Source organism: Stegostoma tigrinum, chromosome 22 (genome assembly GCF_030684315.1).
Source record: "Stegostoma tigrinum isolate sSteTig4 chromosome 22, sSteTig4.hap1, whole genome shotgun sequence".
In the NCBI taxonomy this organism is placed as follows: domain Eukaryota; kingdom Metazoa; phylum Chordata; class Chondrichthyes; order Orectolobiformes; family Stegostomatidae; genus Stegostoma; species Stegostoma tigrinum.
Genome location: NC_081375.1, coordinates 43,626,784 through 43,648,340, shown reverse-complemented (window position 1 = coordinate 43,648,340; position 21,557 = coordinate 43,626,784). Strand labels below are relative to the sequence as shown.

The 21,557-nt window shown below is 40.2% G+C and overlaps 1 protein-coding gene across 3 annotated transcripts in view; it reads left to right on the top strand.

The window, feature by feature from the left end:
* Positions 1 to 21,557, top strand: part of LOC125463674 (dynein axonemal heavy chain 9-like) — a 453,254-nt gene that overhangs the window by 390,736 nt on the left and 40,961 nt on the right. For all 3 annotated transcript variants that reach the window (XM_059653804.1, XM_059653803.1, XM_059653805.1), the window contains 3 exons: positions 1,278 to 1,469; positions 15,752 to 15,943; positions 17,310 to 17,480. In XM_059653804.1, the coding sequence (XP_059509787.1) occupies positions 1,278 to 1,469; positions 15,752 to 15,943; positions 17,310 to 17,480 (555 nt within the window). The remainder of the gene's footprint in view (positions 1 to 1,277; positions 1,470 to 15,751; positions 15,944 to 17,309; positions 17,481 to 21,557) is intronic.

Genomic DNA, 21,557 nt, shown 5'->3' with positions numbered 1-21,557 from the left:
CCAGCAATGTGACAATGCATTAAGTAAGCGTGACAATGCATGTCCTTACATTTGAGACTGTCAATTTCACATGTTATAACTTGTATTTCTTTACTTCCATTAATAGCATTGTATAGTTTTATGTGCCCTAATGAACAATGATGACTTTTTTCAGCATTGAAGTTTGATGCAGTGAACAGACACATTTGAGGACAAAGTATCCATTCTCCTTGTTTTTCTCATTCTGAGTTTTATTCCTCTTTACTTAATGGTTGACCTTCCAGTTCTCTCACCCACTCTCCTAATAGGGCTGACTTGTGCTGGATGGTTTCACAGAAGCATGTATCCTCCAGTGTCCTATATCTCTGTTCTGAGAACCTCAGTATTGGGTTCTGGCACTTAAATCTTAGAACCAAATCTAATCCTGTGTGCGCATACACCTTTATCCTCGTGAGCTACCACTCCGTGAGCAGGACAAATAACCTCACTGCTTTTTTACTCTCTGCCTAGAGGGAGCAGGATCCCTATGCTAACTCAGGATATACTGGTGACTGTATGTATTTGTTTAGCATTTTAATCACTGAGAAGTACATTCAATCCAGCTGCTTTGGAAGTTGAGATTTTTATTGCTTTGATTTTTATTTTGACTAAGAAAAGTTTCCAAAACGTAGATATTTCCTCATTTTTGAGAGCTGCTGGATTCATACTGAATGCTATAAATGAGATGCCAAAATGTGCATTTGAATTTAGTTTCCATTGATAGCCTTATATTTTTTTTCTCTTTTGAATACATGCTGACACTAGGAAGAAGGTAACATAACTCTAATTTTAAAAAAAGTGAAGATATTGCACTTTTGGTTGATATTTGTGACTTGTTAACCAGGCAGCAGGGTTCCTCCACTTCGATCCTGGAACCAAGAAAAAAATCTCAAAGTTTAAGGGCATGTTTACATTTTACAGGTGTTTGAACAGATTGAAATTTCATGTTGTCATATTGTCTCAATTTAGGTAAAAGCTTGTTACCTGTAACTAACTCTGAAAAGTTTAAAATAATTCTTTCCTAGAACTCATTATAAAATGATTAATTATATGTTGCTGTAAAGCTGTTTGAAAAATACATATGCAAAATAGTTTGTATCTTTCAGAGGAGGTGCCACTTGAACTTGACTGCATTAGGTTAAACTGTGTCCACATACCTGTTAAAGCCAATTCTATGATTTGCTGAGTAGGCAAAAAAAATTACTGGCAAGTGTTCCATCTCCAGTGAATTGTATTGGTGTATTTTTTTTATCTTTCAGGACACATTGGAGATGTGTGCTCGTGAGAATGAGTTCAAGAGCATTCTCTTTGCTCTTTGCTATTTTCATGCAGTTGTGGCAGAGAGACGCAAATTTGGGCCTCAGGGTTGGAATCGGTCTTACCCATTCAACACAGGTGACCTCACCATTTCGGTCAATGTGCTGTACAACTACCTGGAGGCAAATGCAAAGGTAATATATGAATGTTGTGACTGCATGGAAAAGAGGAATTGAATGTGTCATGCAATCAGAATATTGTCCCTACATGCTTGGATTGACATTGGCTGCTGCATTTCATACGTTACTGACTACCCAGTGAAGTAGTTGGAATGTTCTGTGGTCTAAAAAGGCAGTATATAAACGCATGAAGTTCCTTAATTGTCAGCAAATTTCATACAAGAGCAATCTAAGTAGAAACTTACGGACATAATGTCATTTTCTTCATTGATTTTAGCCACAGACTTTGCCTGTTGCTGTTAGCTACACTTAGCATGAATTTCATTCCCTCTCTGCAGTCCCTCATGATAGTACTTAAGCTTCAAGAATGAAAGGTGCATGACAGAGTTTGGTTGAATCTCAAATTTGTCTGTTTATTGAATTCACATGATCCCCTCTCCAGGATGAATCCTCCTATGTCTAGTTTGGGGACTTTGGTGAAATTCTAGAAAATATTGACTGAAACTGACGCAAGTTCTAAACCCTCTACAATTTGAATGCAACTTAAGGACTCTCTCAATACATACTGCTCTACAATTTCACTAAAACTTAGAACTGCCAACACAGCTGGTTGTTACTCGAGTTGAATTTGGACCTGGATCCAGAGATGACTAGTTTCCAAATTCTTCTTCCTGACTGCAATAAACTGCAGTATTTTGGTGCTATCCTCCTTTTATGATGATTCATATCATAAATATATCACCTGCTGCCATCCTACTGTCTCATCTGGTGTTTAACATCTCCTATAGTCCTTTGTTTAATCTTTGGTCTACACAGGACTGCGTGGACAAAATGCTGTTTCACGAGAGTCCATAGCCCATTGTGGATTATCCCTGGTTTCAGGATTTGATCTCTTTACCAATCAAGAACCTATCTATTTTTGTCTTAAATACACTCAATGCACTGACTTCCACAGCCCTCTGTGGCAGTGAGCTCCACAGATTCACCACCATCTGCTGAAGAAATTCTCCTCATCTAAGCTTTGAAGGATCGTCCCTTCACTCTGAGGCTGTGCTTTCAGGCCCTAGTCGGTTTTAATTGTAGAAACACCTTCCTCAAATTCACTTTATTCAGGATTCTGTAAGTTCCAATAAGGTTCCCCCTCATCCTTCTAAACTTGACTGATTACAGACCCAGAGTCTGCAAGTGCTCCTCGTATGACGGGCCTGTTGAGTGATGTGTGAATGCTCTTTCTGCACTATTATTTATGATTATGGCTGTTCCAGGCCTCTAATTGCATTAGTCATCAGCAATTGTCATAAATGTTCCTTCCACTTTTTCCATGAGTCAGAGTTCATCTCAAAATTTTGTCAAGGTTACAATTAGCTGCTTCATATCTGTATAGCTCACCTCTGTGTGTTGTGTTGAGGTTTGGCCTCTACATGTTTTACACTTTGAGATTATATCCATGGTTTGGGGTATGCAGATTTTATATTTTGGGGAAGGTTCTGCCTTTCAATTTCTGCAAGTATTTCCTTAGATTACCTGAGCAGATATTGTCATTTTGTGAGTCTTGACAACAGTGTGTATAGAATGGTGCAGAATTTGGCCTGATTCCCACACAATATGTGCACATCTTCAGCAAGTAAGAATCCTGACCCTTCTTACTCTTGCTAGTATCCTCGGTTCTGTTACATAAGGTAATAGCTCCTAAAGGGTTAATGCTGAAGACTCCATTAAGATCCACCCAGTCTGATGATGGCATAAGGACTTTAGGTGGAAAGGGACAGAACAACTCGGAATTTGAGGAAGACTGGTGGACCATTCAAATCTCTTCATATTCTCAGTAACAAGATCTATCTCACTGATGTAAATATATGTGATTGCTCGTGTGCAATCAAATGCATCTCACATAAGACAAATACTGTTTCTCATGAGATTCCCCAATGGTTTTCCTCATACAATTTAGACCGAGTAGGTTCAGTAAGCCCAGGCAGAAAAAAGAATGGTGGCAGGATATATCCAACCATGTGGATGCAGTGATTAGCATTGCATGCCAGTCAACTGCAGCAGGTTGCCTCTACTACCTTTGGTCAGCGCACTTAGTCAGATTGAAATAATAATTTTTCACAGGGTGCGGATGTCACAGGAATGATTGGCATTTATTGCTCCAGTTGTTCTGAGAGACACAATGGACCTTGATGCAACTAATGTCTTTTGAGGCCACTTTGAATAACACTTAAATTACATAGATGTCAGATTGAGTAAAGATGGCAGGTTTATCTCCTTAAAGGACAACAGCAAACAAATTTTGCTTTTACAATCATCACATAGCTTCATGATCAATTTTACAGTAGCCCTATTTTTTATTTTAAAACAAGTTGAAAATCTCAACATGGCATGGTGATGTGTGATCTTGCCCTCTACGAAGCACTATCCTAATAACATAATCACTACACTAATGTTTTTACTACTAAGCTACTCAATATAGTTTAGTTATTACTGTTTAGAATGCTGTTGATGCCATTAGTATGAAGATTAATTGTTCTTCAGGTGAGATAACCCTTTTATAATTTGTAGAAATGTATTGCCTCTGTGTATATCTGCAAGGTATGCTGCCTTTATACTTCAAACAGCTGCTTCTTTCTGCTTTGATAAAACTGAAACAAGAATGAGTCATCTGAAAAAAAGTCCTCTCCCTGTAACAAGGTTGCAGCTGCTTGTACTCTTGTGTTTTAATATGCGATCAACATCACTGCAAGATATCTTTGTTATGTTGGCTCAGTAGAAATTCACAGGGAATGGGTGTCAGGAACCTTGAGAGTAGAAATGGTCTGCTGATGCGGAAAGCATATTACCATAAACCACACAAGTGAATGCATCATCTGCTGGTTTGAACCAAGTCAACAGCATTCATAATTATCACAGTTTTAGAATGGCTTCCTGTGTATCACTGAACATCACAAACTGCTGTTGAAACACATATTGAGGCAATTATCTGAAGAATGATGGATATCTAGCAGTAATTTCTTTGAGTTTCAGAAAATGTGTCATTGCTGACATCTTAACCCTGAAATTACAGCATTAGAATTATACTTTTGCACTGACTGCTTAAAACACCCTCACTCTCTCTGAGCAAATCTATGAATGTGATATTCAACTCAAATGAAGCAATATTTAATTTGTTATAATATATTCCTTTATGCAGTATACAGTATTGGAATTTGGCTCACAGCATTGTTCTCTACATCAGGCTAGTCCTACCACCTTCACAAATTTATTTCAAAGGCCCAATACACCCTTGAAAGTATGATTTACCCTCCTCACTGCATCTATGCAACATTAGAGCGTGTTTTCAACTGCTGTCTTCACTGTTGCACTACAGTTCACTCCTTCCCATCTCTGACTTTATTCCACAAATGGTTCCAGTACCAATTCCAACTGGTAATTCACCTTATATTTTAAACAATCCAAGCTATCTATGGGTCATGCGAGCCTCATGCAAACTTGGCCCCTCTGCTGAGAATGCGGTGACTCAACAGTATGTTTTAGCACTGACTGCACACATCATTCATGAAGTTTACAAATAGCACAAAGTTGGTGTGTCACCTGCAATGGAAGGAATGGGCATGAGGAACTTGAATGATAGTCTCTCTGCCAGTTTGTAGTGTGTTGGAGGGATTGTGGCATGTATATCCACTGTATAATGAGAACATCATTAACATTTCGACCTTTAGCCACACGTTTCAATGAAACTTCATTGATATCTGTCGGGAAATGCACCTGATCATGACTCTGGACCTTACTGTCTACTCCTCTATAATCGGAACTGTGGAACTCATTTTACAATCAATCAAGGCTGGAAATGGAATCTTGGTTTCATGTTTTCTATAAATAATGCTGCATTCTGCACTTACTACAAGGAGGTAACAATCTATATTTGGTGAAATCTTACATTCCTTGACTTGGGATTTGAGTTCTCATCCTCCTAATCATGAAGAAAGATCGCAACCAAATAAATTTCCCTCTGTCTTCAATCCCCATTGCTTCTTGCCTTCAATAAACAGTCACCCATTTCAGCTACCATGCCATTACCCCAATCACTGTAATCTATTTCACGCATCTCATTTTATCCAAAAGATACCTTGACTAAGTTCAGTGTTAAACTTGTTTTATTTTCACTTGGTGCCATCGTCTCTACTTGTTTTCGGCTATAGATTCAGATTAACAGTTAACTAATTTGTGTCTTGTCTTTTCCTTTCACGAAATAAGTTTTTACATAATATTCTTGCCTCATTTTTTTGATCGGACGAAAAGGATCCATTTGAGGACTACGTTCTATTCTCTAAGCTCTTGGATCTGAAACCAAGCCAGATTCATGCTAATTGCTCTACTTTACATTCTTTCCAGAGCACTGTATCTTGTTGCAACGGGGCATGCAAACTGCATTAGGCCTAATAGCCTCTTGAATCATTCCATCTACCTATTCAATCGTCATTGATCTCAAGATCCATTTCCATGTTTTTCTGCGTTTTGCTTGATATCCTTGCCTGAACAAACGAGTATTGTTCAGAATTGATGTACACTTAAACATTGAGTATTATTCATTTTCAAAAATATTTTAAATGACAAGGCAGTTGCAATATCATGTTAATAATAATACTCTATTATCTTCAGGTCCCAGCTTTTGGAAGACTTTCAATCATGTTAAATTTATATCCAAACTCTACATAATTTACCTTTTGAACCACTCTTCGTATTCCAAATTTCCAGAACATTCTATGAGTATAATTAGCAACAACCATGAGGAAGGTGTGTTTTTTTTTGCAGCACAGAAATGATTACCTACAGCAGGCAAAAGTGAAATCAAACCTCCAGCATTTTCAGCAATGCTCACAATGGCTTCACCAGCCTGGGCACTTCAGGAACTGACAAACCATTGTGATGGAGTTTGCACTTTGAGGCAGACCCTAAATGGAAAGTGCAGAAGGAAACCAAGAAGAGAAACTGAGATAACAAGGTGTAGAGCTAGATGAACGCAGCAGGCCAAGCAGCGTCAGAGGAGCAGGAAAGCTGACGCTTCGGGCCTAGACCCTTCTTCAGAAAAAGCCCGAAATGTCAGCCTTCCTGCTCCTCTGATGCTGCTTGGCCTGCTGTCTTCATCCAGCTCTACACCTTGTTATCTCAGTGGGAACTGTAGATGTTGCAGAATCTATCTCAGAGAAGAGAAACTGATCCAGTTTCTAAAGAAGCCATAAACCGAAACTGAGATTGGAAATTGAAACAACTGGACAGACTGAAAATGCTGGCAACTAGATGAAGGAGCTCAAGTCATCCAATCTTGATGATGTCAGTTGATGCTTCCAGTCGTACTGTACTAATGAAGACAGGTGTAAGATCCCGAAGCTGAGATATTTTGCTACAACTCTTTCTGTTACTTTGGATAATATTAGTGGGTCTGTGCCATGTAGGCTGAGTTGAGGAGGCTTTGTAGACATTTCATTTTGGTGAAAATCATATCTTGAGTTGTTTGTGCTCAGCTGTTGGCCGACCACAAGGCTAGCTCCTAGAAGGAGAGGAACTGAAATATTTTCTAAGGAGAACTGATTTTGAAGGATGTTTTGATTGATTTTGATGACCTAAATACTGCATGGACTGCTGAAACAATCCATGAGATCAGTCTTAATTGGAGTGCTATTGAATATTTAGTTTATGGTTCAGAATGGACCACAATTTCTCGAATATTTCATATTTAATTTATGATTTGAGGTTATATGAAATCAATAGTCAGCTAAGATTGTATTTAATAGTTTCTGTATTTGAGTATTTTATAATAAACAGCCTTCTGTTTTAAATCATGGAATCTGTGGCTTCATTCTTTTCACAAGCAACAGGGATTTGGGATCTTTAAAAGTTATAATTTGACACTAAAAAGTAACACTGTCAATTTATTCTGATAATAATGGTAACAGTTCTCAGTGTGGACTACTTAAGTTTCATAATAATGTTGGAAATGAAAGTGCTAGAAACTTGGAAATGTAATTGTTGTTAATCCTTTACCAGCATTTCTATTCAATTCTACACCATTTGAAAATTTGCCTGCACTATTTCTTTTTCCCACCCGACCCCAATCCTGCCCATTCTGATCACTTGTAAATCGTTGGTTGTTCCAGAATTTTCCGAATAGAGATTTGCAGCTTTTTAGGGCCGTTGCAAACACTGGATTTTGTGGTAAATACACATTCATAAGATAATAACTAATTCCCACACTTTGATCCCTTAACAATGCTCATGAAGTCGCTCTCTGGGACCTTTTTGTCATGTAACTTTTCTTGCTTCATGCACCATTTTTTACACTAAGTTATGGTAATTGTTTCATACTTGTTGAGAAGATTTTTAAGCCCTCTGTTTATCTCTGTTCTCTATTCTTAAACAAAGACTCTACCAAAAAATGAGGTACAGACTATAAAATGAACCCGAATCAAAACTGAACATGCTGAAAAACAACAAGAATGACCATGTGCAGTGATTGAAATTATTTCTCCAAAGATGTAAAGCTCTAGGAATGATGTGAATTCATATCTAATTCCTGCCATTGTGTTCCTTATTCAGGGTTTATTGTTTAAATGAAGGCACTAACCAGGAATTGAAGGCATTCATGTGAACTTAGCTGATAATAGGCTTCAAAACAACTTTGTACGGACGCTGGGGAAATTTGATAATATAGGCTAAGCTATTTATACAGTACAATTAAACTTCCACATAACTCCCCACCCTCTTTAAGCAGTGAAGAGTGAGTTTTGATCATTAATAATTTAGACATTTCACACATCCATCACTGCTGAATAGAAATTAGTAAGTCATAAGCACCACTGAGTGTGACATCACATGAGTAAAGAATATTAATAAATTTAAATGCAGCTTTTGACAGCCACTCACAAAAAAACTTGCATGAAGATACTGCCGAATCTAATGACATTCTTTTATTAGTAAAGTTCTAATCTAGAGTTTTCTCTTTTATTGCCTGAATATTATTCTGAATATTTTAAGAGGAAAACTACAATGATTTCTTATTGCTTTTCTGCCCAGGCAGGCGTGAAAGCATCCGATGAATATAATCAGTAATAACCATGAGGAGTAGGACCTTGTTCTTTTTGGCATAGAAAAGATTGACAAGTAAAAATGAATGCAAATATCTAACTTCTCCAGCTATGGCCGTTGCTGGCTTCATGAGCCTGGGCACTTTAGGAATTGGAGATAATGGGAACTGCAGATGCTGGAGAATTCTAAGATAATAAAATGTGAGGCTGGATGAACACAGCAGGCCAAGCAGCATCTCAGGAGCACAAAAGCTGACGTTTCGGGCCTAGACCCTTCATCAGAGAGGGGGATGGGGAGAGGGAACTGGAATAAATAGGGAGAGAGGGGGATTCGGACCGAAGATGGAGAGTAAAGAAGATAGGTGGAGAGAGTATAGGTGGGGAGGTAGGGAAGGGATAGGTCAGTCCAGGGAAGACGGACAGGTCAAGGAGGTGGGATGAGGTTAGTAGGTAGCTGGGGGTGCGGCTTGTGGTGGGAGGAAGGGATGGGTGAGAGGAAGAACCGGTTAGGGAGGCAGAGACAGGTTGGACTGGTTTTGGGATGCAGTGGGTGGGGGGGAAGAGCTGGGCTGGTTGTGTGGTGCAGTGGGGGGAGGGGACTAACTGGGCTGGTTTAGGGATGCAGTAGGGGAAGGGGAGATTTTGAAACTGGTGAAGTCCACATTGATACCATATGGCTGCAGGGTTCCCAGGCGGAATATGAGTTGCTGTTCCTGCAACCTTCGGGTGGCATCATTGTGGCAGTGCAGGAGGCCCATGATGGACATGTCATCTAGAGAATGGGAGGGGGAGTGGAAATGTTTTGCGACTGGGAGGTGCAGTTGTTTGTTGCGAACTGAGCGGAGGTGTTCTGCAAAGCGGTCCCCAAGCCTCCGCTTGGTTTCCCCAATGTAGAGGAAGCCGCACCGGGTACAGTGGATGCAGTATACCACATTGGCAGATGTGCAGGTGAACCTCTGCTTAATGTGGAATGTCATCTTGGGGCCTGGGATAGGGCTGAGGGAGGAGGTGTGGGGAAAAGTGTAGCATTTCCTGCGGTGTAGCATTCCCTACCGCAGGAAATGCTACACTTGTCCCCACACCTCCTCCCTCACCCCTATCCCAGGCCCCAAGATGACATTCCACATTAAGCAGAGGTTCACCTGCACATCTGCCAATGTGGTATACTGCATCCACTGTACCCGGTGTGGCTTCCTCTACATTGGGGAAACCAAGCGGAGGCTTGGGGACCGCTTTGCAGAACACCTCCGCTCAGTTCGCAACAAACAACTGCACCTCCCAGTCGCAAACCATTTCCACCCTCCCTCCCATTCTCTAGATGACATGTCCATCATGGGCCTCCTGCACTGCCACAATGATGCCACCCGAAGGTTGCAGGAACAGCAACTCATATTCCGCCTGGGAACCCTGCAGCCATATGGTATCAATGTGGACTTCACCAGTTTCAAAATCTTCCCTTCCCCTACTACATCCCTAAACCAGCCCAGTTTGTCCCCTCCCCCCACTGCACCACACAACCAGCCCAGCTCTTACCCCCCACCCACTGCATCCCAAAACCAGTCCAACCTGTCTCTGCCTCCCTAACCGGTTCTTCCTCTCACCCATCCCTTCCTCCCACCCCAAACCGCACCCCCAGCTACCTACTAACCTCATCCCACCTCCTTGACCTGTCCGTCTTCCCTGGACTGACCTATCCCCTCCCTACCTCCCCACCTATACTCCCTCCACCTATCTTCTTTACTCTCCATCTTCGGTCCGCCTCCCCCTCTCTCCCTATTTATTCCAGTTCCCTCTCCCCATCCCCCTCTCTGATGAAGGGTCTAGGCCCGAAACGTCAGCTTTTGTGCTCCTGAGATGCTGCTTGGCCTGCTCTGTTCATCCAGCCTCACATTTTATTATCACTTTAGGAATTGTTCATCCATCCTGATAAACAATGACAACAGTTTCCAGTCTGAACTATTGAAATTTTAGCACACATCCTAGGAATGGAAAGAGGTGCAAATCAGAAAATTATATTTTGCTTTACGAAAGCCTTATACCTCAGTAAGTATTCCTCCTGCTGAACCATAAGGTCCAGGTTCAAATTACATTCCAGGCTTCATGGCGATGCAAGATACTTTCATAAAATGGACAAGGAGGTTGATTTATCAAACTGTAAATCTGTGCAATTTATCTGCCATAGGTGGTAGGAACAGGAGATTGTCCTGGTTAGCCATACTTGATGTGGAATGATGAGGAGGTACTGGTGTTGGAATGGGGTGGATAAAGTAGGAAATCATATGACACCAGGTTATAGTCCAACAGGTTTATTTGAAATCACAAGCTTTTGGAGCACAGCACCTTCATCAGGTGAAGTGAGAGAGCAGGGCACTTCACTGCACTTAAGCTTTTGGAGCACTGCTCCTTCATCGTGATTTCAAATAAACCTGTTGGACCATAACCTGATGTTGTGTGATTTTTAACTTTGATGTAGAATGGCAATGCTCAAACCATAATGTCTGATGAGGAATTAATGATCTGCTCCAGCAGAAAGAAAGCAATGGAAACAGGTGTAGGCATGTACTTTTTCAATCTTCTGTATCAGGGACAGGGATAATCTCTAAATCCAAGTATTTGTGATAGCTGCAGTCCTCCAGGCCGAGTGGTAGGAAAAGAGTTTAATAAGGTGGAATATGGCAGGCCAGAAGCTGACTGCCTTCTTTGTTTTATCCAAATTAAGTTCTGGATGAGAAACCTTTAGCATGACCATTCTGTTCCATCACCAATTGAGGTTCTTACAGGGTCAAATAATGAGCACTTCTTGCAGCTTGTCTGGACAAAAGAAGAGACTACAGAGAGTTGAGTAAAAATGACCTAATTTCTATGGTGCAGAGCATTATTCAAGTGAAAGGGAAATAGGTATGATGGAGTCGGGGTGGGGAGTGGGGGGGATGGTCTCTTTATAAGATCCTAACCTGTTTAAAACTTGGCAGTGTAATTGGTTACAGTAACAAACTGCATGATCACTTAAGTGTTCAGACCTGAATTGACCAGTAGGGATTTCCACCCATTACAGTTGGGTGGCAATGACAATTTGGGAAAATTATTATGGAAGCCATTCCTTTTGGAAATGTATCTTAGTAAAATAGCATTGACTTTAAGAGGGTATGCTTTAAGAGCATGCTGGTTTAGTGATTAGCACTGCTGCCTCACCATGCCAAGGACCCGGGTTTGAATCTACTCTTGGGCAACTGTCTGCGTGGAGTTTGCATGTTCTCGTTGTGTCTGCTCCAGTTCCTCCCACAGTCCAAAGATGTGCTGATTAGGCGCATTGGCCTTGCTAAATTGCCCATAATGTTCATGAATAATCAGAAGGATTTGCCAAGGGATGTACAGGGTCACAGGGCAGGAATCTGGTGGGTGGGATGCTGTTCCTAGGGTCATTGTAGATTCGATGAGCTGAATCGCCTGCTTCCCCATTGTAGGGATTGTAAATTATTGTGTAAGAGTTTTCGGACTCTAGAATAATATTGAGATGATGTCTAGGAGCTGCTTCTCACTGGGAATAAATAGAAACAAATGGAGATCTACAAAGAAGCTATGTGTAAGTCTAGCCATGTATAAGTGAGAACTCTGTCAAATAGTTTGACACGCATTATGTAACAGAGTTTATGAATAATCTTTCAATAATGTAACAGCAAGAGTAGATCTCTGAATTCCATGTATTATATATTTAGTCTGAAAATGAAATAAGCAGTGTCATGAAGAAGTCTAAACCTGAAGACAGTTCCCGACCTTGTCTTCACCTTGACCTGTCTGCCTTGAACCCAAACTCAATGGATATGGACAGAAAACCACACAACAAAACAGAAAGGACAGACAACAGTCACAATGGGAAATAATTTTCAAGCAGTAACACGTGCGCTAACATTTAAAATTTTCTGAAGGATCAATCAAGGTTTTATGTCTCTACTCTGAAAGAAAGACCTCAAGTATTGCTTGGGAATATGAAGATGCTTCTTCATTTTTGCCAACATCACAATTTGTAGCAATTCTGCTTAAAAATAGTATTTTTTTAAGCTTGTAACAAGAGTAATTCAGCTTGTGAAAAGTGTAAAATGTAATGTTAGCCTCTCTTACTCATTATGGACTTATGATAAATCTATATGTTTGCCTCTGTCAGACTAATAGTGCATTTCAGTTCGATTTCCCCCAACTTCATTACCTGGTGACTGCTTTATATTTTCACAAGCATCTCACATCAATGAGAAATACAACTGCAGTGCTCCTTGCACAGCAAGAATACTAATCATTATAGACTTCAGTATGTCTGTGAAGAGAAAGTGTTCCAAAATAATGCTCAAAAGCAGTACCCTAATGTTTCTTAATCAAACTTGCATGGCAAATGTCATTTGCTTCTCAGGTGGCCATTTACCCACTTAACTAAGTAGACAGCATGCATAATTAATACAACAAGCTATCTTGCTGTGTGCTGAAAGGGCACATTTGTAACTGGCTTCTGACTGTGGCAATCTATAGTGTTTATTTTCTTTCTCTTGCGTTCTCTGTCAGAAGGCTGGTTCACCACACAGTGCCACAACCGTTAGAACAGGTTGGGCGAGGAGGAAGTTCCCAAATTTGTCCAGTCAGAACATAGATTACACCCTGTGTTGTTGGCACCAATTTCATCCACAATGGCCATTCAGCAAACTGGCCCCTTGAAAGAGCCCTAGTTGCTGTGGAAACAACCTTGGTGTTGGAATCTCGACTGTGATGGTAATGGTTGTAATTTTTTTCTAGCACACAGCATGTGCTGATCAGTCTTAATGCCTGCTGTTGGCATTTAGAAATTGATAGTCATCCAGTTTGGCTATATTGTGAACACACCTTCCATGATGACTGAGGCTTGAAGGCTGGAATGCTGTCACTACAACGCAAGGACACGTCATAGTTAAATCACTGGTGTACTTTTACATTCATAATGAATTAAGTGGCCTGGTTGATGTGGAGTAAAACTTAAATAGGGGTTAGTTCATGTAGAGTCCAGTATGCACTAGAAATAATACCTTATACCATTGTCTGATTTTAAAGACCAGGCACTTAGCTTCTAACAGGTAGCTGAAGAAAAGTTCAAGCAGGTTTCTTTGCATGGTTTCTTGTGACATCTGTGCTTTTATTTCAGGTTTGTCATCAATCTTCACAGAATACCTTTGATTTGAGAGTTACATTTTTGCATATGACCAACGGTCATCATTATGCAATTCACAGACATTAGCCATGGCAACTAATTAGCTGAATTCATATTGAATGCTTAAAAATACTGCTTTTAGAAAGAAAATGTTATCTCTGGGCCTAATGCGCCCGGGGCAAAATTTTCAACTTCTGACTGCCTGTCATGCTGTGTAATCTGCTAGGGAATGAGTTGGGTCTATGTTCTGGGCTACCTGAATCCCTCTCAAATGAAAGGATCAAATGTTAGTTTCCTAGATAACAACTGAGACCTACTTTTTACATGAATTATCTGCCAGAAATCTGCTTAAAAACAAAAAGAAACCATGGTGGATCCTGCCATGGGATTCAGAATAAGCAGTGTCGAATGGGAGTTGAGGAAAAACTGTATTATTGAAGGTAACATCAATTGTGATCGGCCTCCCTGCCGTCTTTGGTGAACATAAAGATCTTGTTGATCAATTTGGGAAAAAAGCAGCAGAATTGTTCTCCCTGATGTCCTGGTCTTTAATTATCCCTCAATTAACTTTAAAAACAGATTACCTGGCCATAATCACATTGCTGGTTGTGGGATGCTGTTTTGCACATCCTCTACACTACAGTACAACTGCAATTACAATAATGGTATTCATTGCCTGTAAATTGCATTAGGATTTCCTAAAGTTGTAAAGGATGCTATGACAATACAAGATATTTGTTGTTGTTTTGCTGAATTTAAACTCTGTTAATCAAAATATAGATGTTTACCTATCACTCTTCTGGTGGTTGGTGCTTTCTTAGCATATTGACTCCAAAATACCTTCCAGAGTACATTGCAATGTGCCCACTGCAGCAGAATATATTTTTAAAAATCCCAGTTAAGCTGAGAGTATCTTTTTTCTCTACCTTGCATTTCATGTTTCATCTGTACCAAGTTCAACAATGATGGTGTTTATCATGAAAAATGCTTGAATGCTCCTGAATTCTGGGTAGAAAAGCTTTTTTGTTGTTTTCTGACGTGGCCTAAAAATTAAAGAGTTAAGAGAAGAAATGGATTACCTCCACGCAGTATGGATCTGTACAAGTGTGAACAAATGAGTTTCATTAAGGATGGTCTGTTTCCTTTCTCCGACGAACAAGGAGCCAAGTTAAAATAAACGAATTAAGGTGACACTTGCAGCATTAATAACTCATCCAGAATCCTTCAGGTACAAACTGAGAAGTCAGACTTCCGCTTTGTCCCATCCTACAATCTTTGAAATGAACTGAATTCGAAGAGTTTTTCAAGTGTGTGACCTAAGCCTTTGGGAGAGAATGCTAACTGAAAATGGTCATATTTAAGGACCCACTGCACTGCAAGATCACAGATGTAATGGTAACTAAATAAGCTCCATTGCATTTTAATTTCATACAATCCCAGAATTTTTTAACTAATGTTTGAGACAAATTCTGAGAATTTTCTCGACTTTTCAATAAAAAGCACATGTTGCATAATCTGTCAGAGCTCCGACTGTGAATGAAGAAAAATCTGCTTGACTCCTTCATTGCTATTAACTAATAAAATGAACCATGGGCAGTCTGTTACTTTCTGTAGTCAAATATGGATGGTCCAAAGGATAGTGCCGAAATAAATAAGTCTTTCTCATCAAATGTAATTGATTCATTGCCTCTTTTTAAGACGCACCTTCTGTTGCTGGGGCTGATCAAGAAAAAGAAGCATGTTCATTCATTTGAATTCTGTACTTGGACCATGTGCAGGGGAGATTATCAAAACTGTAAGACCTGACGTGGTTGCTATGCAATTGAACAACAACTACAGAAGACGTACGAAGGGAAAGATATTGGAATGCCGATCACCTGGACAGTACTGAGAATTTCACAAGTCTAACAGCTGTACAGAGGATGGATGGAGTAATATCTGGTTGGCATTCCAATGGAACATAAACTCATCATTTATCTTCAAAGCAGCTAATGGACCTGCAATGCGCTTACAGCAGTTCTTGTTTTAAATAACTATTTGCTTCATTGTAGGTCCCCTATGATGACCTGCGCTATCTGTTTGGTGAGATTATGTACGGAGGGCACATCACAGATGATTGGGACAGGCGGCTATGCAGAACCTACCTGGAAGAATTTATTAAACCAGAGATGATGGAAGGGGAAGTGTTATTGGCAGCAGGATTCCCTCTCCCTCCTAACTTGGACTACAATGGCTATCATCAGGTAGCTGATTATTTCCCATGTAATTACAAACCCACCTCTTTTGACTAGCTAATTGCCTTCAATAAACCACTAGTTATGATGACATGTTTGAATATCACTTCTGTCTAATTGCTTAAACCTGTAACTCTTTGACCTAAATTGTTTCTTAATTTTAAAAAAAATCACTTTTCTTTCTTGTTGAAAACCCCTTTCACGAGTCAGCGTTATTGTATTGTAATATTTCCTAGCTTAAATTCATTTGATGCTTTCAGATTAATCGACCAATCCCGACTGAAAGACATGCATTTTTGTCGGGACTCATTTGCTGCCATTTTGATGTTTAATTGTGGGATTAATTAACCCTGTCTTCAATTTCACCTGGAACTTTTGAACACTGTTTGTCGAAATAATGTGCTCTGAGTTTTGACTCTCAATGCATCATGACTTAAGAAATGAGGCGGGTCCCCTCAGCATGTCCTGTCATTAAACACCATCATGGCTGACCTATCCAAAACCTCAATTCATCTTTCGTGCTGCCTCATTATAGGCCTCAACTTCCCAATATCTACTTGCACCTTAAATACTCCCAGTGATTTTGCCTCCACGATTCTCTGGGGTAGAAAATTCAAGCCCAATTTAAAAGCAATTGAGTAGCAGCACTTGGGATTATTATGGACCAATTAATGGACAGTAGCAGCGGAGCATTTCAAACTGCAAAGTTTGCTCTGTTGAATATCATTCTAACAGCATGTATCCCATAAACACAGACCATGCAATCTTTTTACAACCTTAGGATGCAGGTTCAGTCCGAATAAAGAGAGTCAGGACTAAGCTGCTGTCTCTCCTGATTTACAAAGTTTTTTTTTGTAAAGTAAGAAAGGGATCATTCTTATAGTTGTGCTGACACTTCTAAAAGCAATTTGGGAGTTTATGAAAAGCTGTCAATCTGGAAATCTTGCCTCAACAAATAGGTGGAGTATTGCATCAAGATTTTTGTACTCAGAATTCAAAGGTTAGGCCAAGGTGAAAACCATTTCAGCTTGGCAGTTAAATCACAAGCATGCTGCACTCTACCTCTGCGATAGTAGGAACTGCCGATGCTGGAGTCTGAGGTAACAGGGTGTGGAGCTGGATGAACACAGAAAAGTTTCTGAAGGGTCCAGACCTGAAACATCAGCTTTCCTCCTCCTCTGATGCTGCCTGGCCTGCTGTGTTCCTCCAGCTCCACACCTTGTTATCTGCACTCTACCTCTGGAGCTGATATGAGAAATCTACTGATTTATATAAAAAAGTATTGCGTTTGTATATCCAAAGTATTTATATTATCTACATATTGCCTTTAATTCGAATGTGTGTTTTTTTAAAACCTGTTTCATTTCGTTGACAGTACATTGATGATCTGCTTCCACCTGAATCTCCCTACCTGTATGGTCTCCACCCAAATGCAGAGATTGGGTTCCTGACACTAACTTCTGAGAAGCTTTTCCGTACTGTACTGGAAATGCAGCCCAGGGACAGCAGCGGAAGAGAAGGAGGAGGGACCACACGAGAAGAAAAGGTAACAAACAAGTTTAAGAAGTAACATTGTCCTTCCCAGAGATCCTTGCTGACTATTTAATTTACCAGCTAGTTATTGTCACGAAAGATGCAAAATAACTCTGACGTGTTCGTTTATCATTTGATGAAAAGCTGGATATAATTGTTGCAAAAAACTGGAGAAACTCAGCCGGTCTGATATCATCTGTGGAGAGGGTCACCGGACTCAAAACATTAACTCGCTTTCTGTCCACAGATGCTGCCAGACCAGCTGAGTTTCTCAAGCAATTTCGGTTTTTGATCCAGATCTTCAGCATCTGCAGTTCTTTGTATTATTTTAGTGGAGTTTATATGGCCTCATTTAGTAAGAAACCAGCTTTCCACTGCTTGGACAGTAAGAATGTTTCAACATTCCTTAACCACTATCATCCTGATGGGTTTTTGTTCTTCCATGCAATGTAAATTCGAAGATCTTTCCCTCCTGGACAGTGTAGGTAAAGCTTTCACCAGTATACTGATGATACTGATGTCCATCTTTCCACCCTCTATCTCAAAACCTCCAACTGTCCCACTGCTGTTAGACTGGAATTTCACTTCTGATGAGCTTTAACATCTGCTTTGAGGGAATGTAGACGAATAGAACTCCAAGAATAATGTGATTGTGCTGGAGAGGATGTAAAAGAGATTCACCAGGATGTTTCAGAGATAGTAGGAACTGCAGATGCTGGAAAATCTGAGATAACAAGGTGTAGAGCTGGATAAAGACAGCAGGCCAAGCAGCATCAGAGGAGCAGGAAGGCTTCACCAGGATGTTTCCTGGACTTGAGCAATTGAGCTATGCAGAGAGACAAGACAGGGTGGGATTGTTTTCATTAGAGCAGAGAAGGTTGAAGAGGGACCTGATTGAGGTGTATATATTTATGAAGCATAGACAAGGTGGACAGGGATGAAACATTCCCCTGTCAGAGGGGCCACCAAGTTTAGAGGAAAACTGAGGAGCAAAATTCACCCAGAGTAGAGTGGGTATTCAGAACCCACTGCCAAAAGGGTTGGGGCAGACTAGAGTCCTCCTGATGTTTACGATGTATTTGGATGAGTTGTTTAAACACTATAGCATACAAGCATTATTGGCCAAGTGCTGGGAAATGTAATTAAACTATACAGATGCTTGATGACAGGAATGGTGGAAGGGCCTTTTCTCCATGCTGTAAAAACTCTGGAACATTCTGTGATTGTCATTGAGAAGCACTCAAATCTTTATGCCAGTTTGAAATGTTTCAAGCTATTGGCTAAACTCCCATGCAGGACTGTGACAAAAATCATGACCACGATGCTGCCCCTGGCAGAGGAGATTGATCCTTTACCCACCGCACTCTAATCCCTGTCACAGCTGGCCCTGCCCCACCCTCTGGCCTTATCTCAGTTTGTCCTGCCCTGTCCTCTGGCCCGATCACAGCTGGCCCTGCCCCATCCTCTGGCCCTATTCCGTCGTCTGTCCTCCATAAATCTAAGCTCATAAAAATTCTGAAGGGCATATTCTATATCACAGCAATTTCTGTCTCCCTATTTCACCTGCCCTTGCTGATTAAGAACTCTGTTCCGACCATTGTCTCCCTCCCCAAACTGCATTCATTTAGAATCAGAGAATCCCTACAGTTTGGAAGTAGGCCATTTGGCCCATCAGGTCCATATTGACCCTACAAAGAGCACCCCACCCAGACCCACCCCTTTTACTTTATCCCTATAATCCCTGCATTTCCCATGGCTAATCTACCTTGCCTGCACATCCGTGGACACTGTGGGCAATTTAGCATGGCCAATCCACCTAACGTGCACATCTTTGGACTATATTTAATATTCTCTTTATCATGTGTTTAAATCACTCCATGCTGTTACCTCCACCACCCCCATCCACTTTACTTGATAATCTCATGCAGCCTCACTGAAAATTTATGGATGAAGATTAGGAATAACAAGAGTCATAAAATGCTGGTGGAAATTGTATGGCCCCTTAATCATAGTTATATCACTGGAGAGAGTGTTAAACAAGAAGTTATTGGAGCTTGTGACAAAAGCAATGTAATAGTTGTGGGAATTTTAATCTTAATAAAGACTGGACCAATCAAATTGACAAAGATGGTCTGGACAATGAGTTTGTAGAATGTATTTGTAGCAGCTTCCCTGAACTAGCTAGGGAAAAGGTTATTTTACATCCAATATTGTGAACTGAGGCTCAGGTAATCACCTAACATGATCGTTTAAAGTACTAATATGATGGGAAATGTGAAATAAAATCAGAAAATGTTGGAAATGGCAGGCATCTGGAGAAAGTAGAGTCAACTTTTTCAGGTCAATAAGTCTTCATTATACTTGGTAATGTTAGAAATGTAATGGCTTTTATCCAGGTGGAATGGGTAAGGTAGAAAAGTAATACCAGGGGAAAGTCTGTGATAGGGCATAAGACAGGAGACATTAAATGACAAAGGCTTCAGTGGTGCAGGGATAAACATAGTAAGAAAGGGACAAGGGATGTTCATTTCACAAGCATGAAACTGAATTGCTGTTCATTTTATTTCTGCACCATGCCTTCACACAGACCTCTCTGTCCTTGGTCTTCTGTACTTCGCTATTCCAGCAAAACTTAACACAGGCATGAGAGACAGCACCCAGCTTTCACTTACTTACATAACAGCCTTCCGCACTCAGCATTGTGTTCAACAATTTCAATCTGTAACCGCTGCCTCCTTCCTTTGCATGTTTTGTCCTTACTATTGTTTTTTTTTAATTTCGGACAGCTTTTGTTCTTTATTATGCCACTCAGATGTTCTGGATACATCTGTCCCTTTATTTCCCCATTGCCACTTGCTTTGGCCCTAACCATTAAACATTTTAGTGGTTTAATCTCTCCCGCCTTCTGCCCTGTCACAGGTCTTCCTTTTGTTCTATTTCCACCCTCCTGCTTTCACTTGCTTAAAACCTGTAACATTTCTAACATGTATTTTATGACAACTTACAGCATTTCTCAGTTTTCCCAGTCAGATAGAATATTAATTTTATTTCTCTGTTCACAGTTGCCACCTGACCTGCTGAATATTTTGAGTATTTCCTGCATTTATCCCTTAATAATAAATGCTTCTCTAAATCGGAATAATAGTATGAGTGTAACTGGGTCCCTGTTGTTTCCCCTATGATTCAACCAGACACTTGCTGTATGAATGGAAGACTGGGCATGCTCCCAAGCAATTTTATTTGTAAACATTTCTGGGGACGTTTCATTTTCATGGATGACTAAAAGTCTCAGAGAAAGAACAATCTGAATCAGAATTTAAAATATTAGATTTTTAGGTAAAACATGACTTGGTTCCACCTATTGGTTGAAACTGAAATGGTAATAGAAGGTATAGGTTTACAGTGAGTGCTTGTTGTCTTAAATGGAGCATAGGTAGGAAATGGTTGTGTAGAACAATGATTGGTATTGAATGTATGGACATTGTTACACAGATTCAACTTTCTCAGCCATGTACCGAGTGGCAAATAATGTTCGTTTGTGTTCAGACAGAAACAATTTGTGTTTTCTTGGAGCGTGTCAGCAAAGTATTTAATGAAATCTAAACACATTTAGACTTTTCAGAACTGAGAATAATGGAGTTTGATTCCATATTTGCTCAGCCATTATGAAGAGAACTTTATGTCAGTGCCATATCATCAGCACAAGGTGATGCTTACTAAAGGTCGTGGGCTTAATCAGAGTAGAAGTTGGAGAGTGGCCTAAGTGTAGGATGCCCTCTTGGCAGAGGTACACAAACAGGTGGCGAATAAGAAGCAGAAGTGAATGAGCAGCTGGGAACTGACGTGTCATTTCAATTATATCTGCTCATTGAATCTACTTGGAAGATCTCCTAATGGGTTTATATATCTTCCTTTTAGTTTATTCTGCTGTGAAAACTCTTCAATCCACTTGATGCCTATGGCTTAGATTCAAAGTTGGATTGCATTTCCTACATATAAAGGACAAAATGCTTTATGTGTCATAGTGGCTATAACGTTAATTTGAGACTTGATTTTCATATTTTCTGACCTCCATCATCATCATTCTTTG